The sequence below is a fragment of the Lolium perenne genome, chromosome 5, assembly GCF_019359855.2.
Source record: "Lolium perenne isolate Kyuss_39 chromosome 5, Kyuss_2.0, whole genome shotgun sequence".
Classification (NCBI taxonomy): Eukaryota; Viridiplantae; Streptophyta; class Magnoliopsida; order Poales; family Poaceae; genus Lolium; species Lolium perenne.
Window position 1 is genome coordinate 8,559,570 of NC_067248.2, and position 8,674 is coordinate 8,568,243.

The window sequence follows — 8,674 nt, forward strand, 5'->3', positions numbered from 1 at the left end:
GTGTGCCCCAAGCTTTGTGTAAGGTCCGGTTTCCGCCTCGAAGGAAATCCCTTAGTGGAACCGTGACCTAGACCTTTGTGGCGAGGGTCACCGGAGAATAAGGTGAGGCCTTTGTGGCGCTCGGTGTGTGTGTTGTGACTACCGCATCTTGGGGTGATGCCTTTGTGGTGTTCGTGTACATCGAGCAACCTCTTGTGGCATTTTGGAGCACTAATCCACCGCACCTCTCCAACGAAGATTAGCACTCGCAAGAGTGTGAACTTCAGGATAAATCATCGTCTCCCGCATGCTTTGTTTATCTCTATACCCAAGCTCTTTACTTATGCACTTTACTTTGTGATAGCCTTCGTGCTTGAAGTTATATATATTTTGCCATCACATAGTTGCTTATCTTGCTTAACATAAGTTGTTGGTGCACATAGATGAACCATAGTATATAGGTTTAGGCTTGACAAAGTAAACATTAGTTTTATTCCGTGTTTGTTAAGCTCATCTCGGAAAAAATTTTAACCACCTATTCACTCTCATCTAAGCGGCATTTGTGTCCTTCAAACGGAACATGGGTTTGGGACTTTACGTATCTTTGGCCAACGGTTTCCTCGAGGAGCTCCATCATGTTCGTCCATGCGAGGTAATCCGTGCTGCGCAGGGAAGAGTCGGTCCTTCTCCATCGTTGGAATCAGACTAGCTGGATTCCTGGTGAGCATCTAGGTTACAGACTGCCGAAGCCAATAACATGCATCTTTGATTGGCAGAGTTCTACAAACTAGGAAACAAAAAATGAAGGTTGAAATAATGTTATGCCGACTCCAATTTCCCAAATTTCATATGCATCAATGTTTGTTTGATTCTATCACGGAAACACGAGTATATTCTGGGAAAAAATGTTTAAGTAGATGTTGGATTTCCTATGAAATCATGTACTAGTTCAAAGAATTCTTTATAAAAATGGTTTTGCTAATTCTCAGTTCGACTGGGAATCAGCCTAGTTCCGAACCGACTTCGAGGCTATAGGATTGCGTTGTGATTCATGCTAGCGAGTTGCAACTAAGATTTGAGATTTCACTACTTACATGTGGGTTGCAACTCAAAAAAAAAAAAATTCCAGATTGCCAACCATGAGTTGCAACTAAGATTCGATGACGACATCTCTTAATTCTGGATCGACTGAGAATTAGTCACACTTTAAAAAAATGAGATTCAATCTTAGAAATCAAACAAACACCATCAGAACAAATTTTGAAGATTTGAATCCTCCAAATTTACTATGCAGATCGTTTGAATTCCTCAAAATGTCCTGAATGTCCAAACTCACTCCGGGCATAAATCCCGAATCTCAAACCCGAAATTCTCGATCTTGAACCTGTATATCCCGAAGCCGAAAAACCCGAGTACATACCTGTTCAGGAGTGTGTTTCGATTTCCCAAAATTATTTCAAGGAAGTTCGGGCCTGTAAATATGCCGAAAGAATAGCCCAGCCCAACTCGGAGCGAAGTGGAGGTAACCACACGACACGACCGCCTCGTCCCCCTTCCCAGCCGCCACAACCCAGAGGCCAGACCGGCGGCGCGCAGCCGCAGATCGCCACTGTCGTCAGCCGCCGCAAGCTCCCCGTCCCCGTCGTGTCGTCGGCCGCCGCAAGCTCCTCGTCGACCTCCCCGTCCCCGTCGTCCTCGTCTCCTCCACGCTCGACGGGACGCCGCCGCCTCTACCGCACCTCCGGCGTCCTCCCGGCCTCCGTCCCTCCTCTCCGTCGGCCGCCGCCGTACAGGCCGAGGACTTCAACGCCTTCCTCCAGGAACGCAAGGTCGGATTTCCTTTCCTTTTTTGTTTACTGATGATACTCTGCTCAACTGTACCGAGCATGGATGATATAGTACTAGGAGGACTAGTGATTGAATTCTTGTGACGTGTACGGGATGTAGTATATGGTGTATATGGATTTCAAAATTGGTACTTCCAGAATTTTGCGCGATAAGTCCATTGTTTGCTTGAATTGGCACGCGTAACATGATTATAATAAACCTTGGGGTTCTACCTCCCGAGTGGGATGGGCTAGTTACTGGTGTCCAGACATGCCCTTATCAGTGAACAGGATATTTCCCCCCTTTTAAACCGAGATAAACATGTTATGTTACGACACGGATTTACTCTTACGATTTCTTTCATTTCAGGTTTTTGGATTACTAAGCTTTGGGAATATATACAATATGGCTGGGGTTAGTGCAGACGCAGCCACCAAGGAGATGGAGGCATTGCATGTCACGCAAACTCCGGAAACCAAAGTAAGTTTTTTTTCCCTGAACGGAAGCATGAATGCCTGTCCTCACAGTTTCTATGCTTGCGTGGTTGCTGCTTCGGCATTTTTCATACTTATATGTTGGTACATTGAGAAAACTACAAGTTTTTTTATTGTGATTATTATGGTTTTTTCATCGCCTCATCTGTAAGCTTGGTGGTGATATTGAGTCCATACTTTGGCTCGATCTGTTCCTGTAACTTATCCCTGAATTCTCCTAATGGCTCTTATGAAGCCCCTGATGACATTGCTTGCCTTTCGTTACCTCAGTTATTAGATAGTGATATGTGATTGCCTGGATTGCTGAACCTCACATACCATGCTTCTCTTGAGTGAACCTTGGACTGCTATATGTTTTATTTGATGTTTAATAAGCTTCCCATTTTTGCTGCAGGAGAATCTGAATAAGGCAGCCAGTGTAGAGTTGGATGTAACCTCGTCAAAAGAACCCAAAGTTGCAGATAGCAACGGTGCTACTCCAGGAGCTCAGTCCTCGCCACCAGAGGATGATGACGACGGTCCATCTGAAGATGGAGCAGCAGGTGACGGCTCTACTTTGCAAGCTCTCATAGCTGAGTTTTCTCGTCTAGAGCTGGACCAGCTATTCTGTCGAGCATTTGGGAACTGGGGTGTCAGTCGTGTGATTATTCTAACTGTTTTCTTTGAAATGGATAGTTTCAGCAGCTGCGAAGAAGAAAAAGAAGAAAAGCAAGGCAAAGTGAGTTCTGTTATTCAATTGAACCATTAATGTTCGTGTTTGGTTTGCTCTGTTTTACGAGCATGTCATGTGCTTTTTTAGAAAGAAGAAGGACCGTCTTCAGCAGACAGACCCTCCGTCCATCCCTGTTGATGAGCTTTTCCCTTCAGGTGATTTTCCTGAGGGTGAAATCCAACAATACCTGGATGGGTAAGTACAAGTCTATCCCAATAGTTGAATTTCCACTGTAATGAATTATCAGATGTTAGGAATATGGTGCATTCAATTCGTTTCATTTAACCTGGGTTAAAATTGCATGAATGACCTTAACTCCTGAAACCCACGCAAAAACTGTATTCTGTTTCATTCGCTGTTAATGAAGAACTCTGCAAGCAAATGATTATTACCATCTGTTTCATTTAATCATGTTATTGCTCTTCAGTAATTTATGGAGAACAACTAGTGAAGAAAAGAGGGAACTGGAACGAATACAAAAGCCAATGTACAATTCTGTTCGGCGAGCAGCAGAAGTTCATAGACAGGTTTAGAACATACTAGCCTCTTTTTTTTTCTGAAGCTTCGTGTATATTGTTTACGTTGTTGCTTACAACTTTACTATATATAATATGGTTTGCTAGGTGAGGAAATATATGAGGAGCATTGTGAAGCCTGGAATGTTAATGACTGAACTCTGCGAAACTTTGGAAAACATGGTTCGGAAACTTATCAAGGAGAATGGACTGCAAGCTGGTATTGCCTTTCCAACAGGATGCTCCTTGAATTGGTATGATTTCCTCTGGAGTGTTTCCTACTTCTACTGCATATCGATCTTACATTGACGAACAAATTCAATGTTTAGGGTTGCAGCTCACTGGACTCCGAATTCTGGTGATAAAACTGTACTACAATATGATGATGTGATGAAGCTGGATTTTGGGACGCATATAGATGGTCTGTCTGCTGTATTACCTTGTTCATTCTTTCTTCAATAATGATTTTTTGGTGTATATTGTGTAGCGTTTTGTCCTTGCAAGTATAACTTCATGCTATTTCTAATTTTAAGAACTAACATGATACTGTGATTGTTCCCAGGGTACATAGTTGATTGTGCATTTACTGTCGCATTCAATCCCATGTTTGATCCATTGCTTCAAGCAACAAGAGATGCCACAAATACTGGTATCAAGGTAATCTACACATTCTGTTCACTCATCGAAGGCTGTGTTCTATTAAGTCAATGGACACATATGTACTGAATGAATGCTTCCCATAAGCACCTTTGCACATAGTAATATAAAATATCTGATAGCGGCTCTACTTGGTTGAAAACCCCATTGATAGGGTTTTGGCCGAAGCTTCTGCCATTGATTAATCGATTTGAGCTTCGGTTTCACTTGTTAATGATCTGTTATATGGCTATTTGAAATCATATTCCCTTAAATCAATTATATTCTTTGTCACTCAATAATGTTTATCCTTGGTTTCAGGAAGCTGGGATAGATGCGCGGCTTTGTGATGTTGGTGCTGCAATCCAAGAAGTAATGGAGTCATATGAGGTTGAAATTAATGGGAAAGTGTTTGAAGGTGCGTGTAGCTTCATACTTCTTTTTGTCATTCTGCGATATTGGAAGTACAGTGACAGCATGACGATTCAAATTGCTTGTTTTGTGGCAGTAAAAAGTGTGCGGAACCTCAATGGACACAGCATCGCACCATACCAAATCCATGCAGGGAAATCAGTTCCAATTGTAAAAGGTGGAGAGCAAACGAAAATGGAAGAGGGTGAATTTTATGCAATTGAAACATTTGGGTCCACAGGTACGTCACTGTATAGCTTGAACTCATTTGTCCAAATACACTTGAATGTATTTTTAATGGCATTACTATTGTGAACAATCTACATCTGTTTTCCCTAGGAAGTGGGTCCATGTTCAAATTCTTGGCAGTTTTACAGTTGATAACTATCATTCTGTTTGCAGGGAAGGGATTTGTGAGGGAGGACTTGGAATGCAGTCATTACATGAAGAACTTTGATGTTGGGCATGTACCATTGAGGGTAGCGAAAGCCAAGCAACTGCTTGGAACAATCAACAACAACTTTGGAACACTTGCTTTTTGCCGCCGGTACTTGGACCGCATTGGTGAGACCAAGTATCTCATGGCTCTGAAAAACCTATGCGATGTCGGCATCATCCAGGTATGTTGAGCACCACCAACTTCACTCAAATGCCCGATCCATATCATGTAGTAACATGGTTTGCTCACTTGCGGTTGCCCGTGCACTGTATGCAGCCGTACCCTCCACTGTGCGACGTGAGGGGGAGCTACGTGTCTCAGTTCGAGCACACCATCTTGCTCCGACCAACCTGCAAAGAAGTGATATCCAGAGGTGATGACTACTGATGGTCGAAGCTCCTCTTTGTACCGGTTGTCGGCACGATCATTCTGCACCGTCTTGGGCAACCTGTGTTTTTTTCCGATTAAGTGGCATGGCAGAGCAGGAACAATAAGTCTGCGACGCACGACAGTTTACTGTTTACATTGAGAAGTCTGTGGAAACTGGTTTGTAAGAATTGCTACTGTGTTGTATTTTTCTGGATTCCTCTTATGACAAACTTCATATTAGCATGGAACTGTTGGAAGTGAATGTGTTTCCGCAACGCCCTATTGCCGGGCTGTACTTGCATGTCTCCTTACTGCTCATGCTCTACGCTTCTTTTATGTACATACGCACGTCGGATCCATAGAAATCCCAGCATAACTTAGCAAACTATACTTCTAGTATAAGTCATATTGGAACAATTCAGACATCGGAGACATACCAGCACAGCTGAAAATGTAGAGCCGTTTGGAACTGGAGCAGTTCAGGCATCAGAGGTAAACCAGCGCACGATGTATAACTGCCTTTTGCACATAAAGCATACTACGAATCGAGGCGGTTTGCTTGCTTAATATATTTTGTTTTATGTAAAAAAAACCGAGTGTGGATGTAGCCTGTTTATTTAAAAGTTCAAAAACTGCGTTTTGAAGTATCAAAAAATTCAGAGAAAAAACTCGAGATGTAGAAAAATATCAACTCCCAATACATACTCCCTCCGTTCACTAATGTAATATGTATTAGACTTTTGTAAATTCATCTATTTTGGTATGTATCTAGTCTAATTTTAGTTTGTACATTTCCTAATTATGGTGTCAATCTAGTTACTTTGAAATATCTAAAATATCTTATATTTGTAAAGAGAGCAAAAAAGACAAAATCCTACATCTAAACTAGTGAATAGCCCAAATTTTCTAACCTCCAAATTCTATCAAATTTTATCGTTTTTGTTAATCCTAGAATAAAAGGTATTTCGGGATCTAGATTTCATATGTTGGCAGAGTACATCACTATCTGCATCTAAGATATTTTTTTCCTCATGTGAATTTCAGGGTCTAGATTTCGTTTTTTCTCTCTCTCGTCCGCTTCCCTGCATCTCCCTGTCGGGCGGACTTTGTAAAGACACCAACTGGAATAAGTGTACGCTTTTATTTTTTGAAAGTCAAACAATTTGGAATTTGATCAAACTTGTACACAAAATTAGCAACATACATGACATGTCGATAAACCTACCGATATTAATTTAGTGTCATAAATGCTGCTATGTTTTACTACTAGGAAGTTGGTCAAAATTGATAAACATTATTAAATTTGATCATCTTTTTAGGAAAAAGTAGCAACATTTATGATAGTAGATTAGTCACTAGACCCATCTTGAAATTTAGTTTCATAATATAGTAATCTAATGTCACATATGTGTATAAATTTTGGTAAAAAGTTGGTCAAATTTGAAAAGTTTGACTTATCCAGTACGGAGGGAAAATACATCATAAAAAATAAAAAATACATCTAATCAAGATATTGCTAAGAGAGAAAAAAAAAAGGTAAGGCAAAAAAGAGTTGGCACGGCAGGTGAGCGAACCCAAGGCACCGACGTCAACGTAGGTTCAGAGTTACGGCTGGGAGCGTAAACCCCAAATCAGCCAAAGCCCACGTAACGTAGCCGGTCTTAACTTGACCCGATGCCCACCTTTACCATGCCAACCCTTTAGCCCTCCAAAGCTAAGCTGGAGTAACAGGCTCGCACCACCGCGCCTGGCCGATGCACGTTGCGGCCTGGTGCCCATATATCCTGGTGTTGGTAGCGTTGAACTAGCGATGTGGTACTAATTATTTTTTTGGTACCTACTCTACCGAATGCAGTTCTTCATGTCACCTGCCTTGCACGTATCCTCCAAGCCAAGTCAGCTGACCTGACTGAAAATCAGAGCTAGGGAAAACAGTTGGTTCATCTGTTCTGAAAGAGCGGAATATACTCAGTTGTACTGCTGCTCAAAATGAAGATACGGGTGTCGAACTTGAGCTTCTTTTACGTCTCTTACGACGCGAGGATAGACCTCTGCTCCGTCACCTTCTCCATCGGGTTAGGCATGTCGTCGCTCCAGCCCTCTAGGTTATCGTCGTCCTCCGCCTCCTCCTCTGGGGCCGCCGCTCCTGCCGTTCCGCTCGAACGCCACGTGGGTCGCCGCCTCCCACTGCACGTCAACGGCGAACCGTGTGTTCAGCGCCGCGAGCTCCGGGTCCTCCTCGACTTCTTCTTCATCGGCGTACTCGTTGAACTCGGGGGCAGGGTAGGCCGCGGGAGGTGGAGGTGGAGGTGGGGGCGGAGACGATGGTGGAGGTGCCTGTTAGAGCCTCAGCCGGTGCGGAAGAAATAGCCATTAAGAGATCAGATAAAATGCCCAAACTACCCTAAAAAACTAACGGCCAGATTTACTGGGTACCGTAAAAATCACCACAAAAAGAGGTAAAAATAACGGGCACCAACCATCAAAACTTAACTATATCGAAGATATTTACAATTACCCGTAGATTATACGATAAATTCTAGCTAACGGCTTATAAGAGGTATATATAGACGGTGACAATGATGCATACCTCCGCTTCATTCCAAGCCTCCGACTGACATCGCTCCGCTCGTGGAAAGTCCACTCCGTCAAGCGAGGAGAATTACACCGTGCAGGTCTGCCGGAGGACGGAGCGGCACGTCGACATAGCCGGGGCAAGGGAAAATAGAAATGAATTAAATCATCGTGGCTTCATGCTCCGTTTCCTTTCTACCATAGCGCGCATGCCGTATATTGTAGACTCTGCTGCTCGTTGTCGAGGCGTTGAGTTGATTGGGCAAAGGTCCGGATTGAATTTTTCCCTCTCATCAAACGCTTTGGAATATTATTCCAAGAGGTATCAATTCATCTTTTTCATGATCAGTTGCCGACCTATGTTGGTCTCTTTCTGTTTTTGCGAAAGCTGGTTGGTCTCTGCGATATGCTGATATGGCGACGAAAACTAACTCTAAAAGTCCTCGATGCAATAGAAAATGCTGTCCTATCGTAATGTATGGACATGTTTTCTAGTCTAAATAAAATAAGATTACAAGTATATGACTAACATAACGACGGGCTGCTAGCCAATTAACCCGGTAGGCAAATACAAATAACATGTGTGCAAACTAACAAAGGATTAGCATTTAATCGAGCGGGTGATAGGACACTAATTATCATTCGCGTGAGACCTAGCTGCGCCTCTTAATATAATTATTCTCTCCTCATACCATGCCACCACCTAAACTCGTTCCAC

At 42.8% G+C, this 8,674-nt stretch overlaps 1 protein-coding gene across 2 annotated transcripts; it reads left to right on the plus strand.

The window, feature by feature from the left end:
• Nucleotides 1-1,480: 1,480 nt before the first annotated feature.
• Nucleotides 1,481-5,677, plus strand: LOC127299030 (methionine aminopeptidase 2B). 2 transcript variants are annotated; one of them, XM_051328891.2, is made up of 13 exons: nt 1,481-1,808; nt 2,176-2,286; nt 2,695-2,842; nt 2,976-3,018; nt 3,100-3,207; nt 3,440-3,539; nt 3,636-3,781; nt 3,857-3,948; nt 4,090-4,184; nt 4,485-4,581; nt 4,672-4,815; nt 4,977-5,194; nt 5,290-5,677. In XM_051328891.2, the coding sequence occupies exons 2-13, from the start codon at nt 2,212-2,214 to the stop codon at nt 5,398-5,400; spliced, it is 1,377 nt and encodes a 458-aa protein (XP_051184851.1). In that variant the 5' UTR covers nt 1,481-1,808; nt 2,176-2,211; the 3' UTR covers nt 5,401-5,677. The 2 variants fall into 2 exon arrangements, with proteins under 2 accessions (XP_051184851.1, XP_051184852.1); XM_051328892.2 differs by having other exon boundaries at nt 2,982-3,018.
• The last annotated feature ends 2,997 nt before the right edge of the window (nt 5,678-8,674 follow it).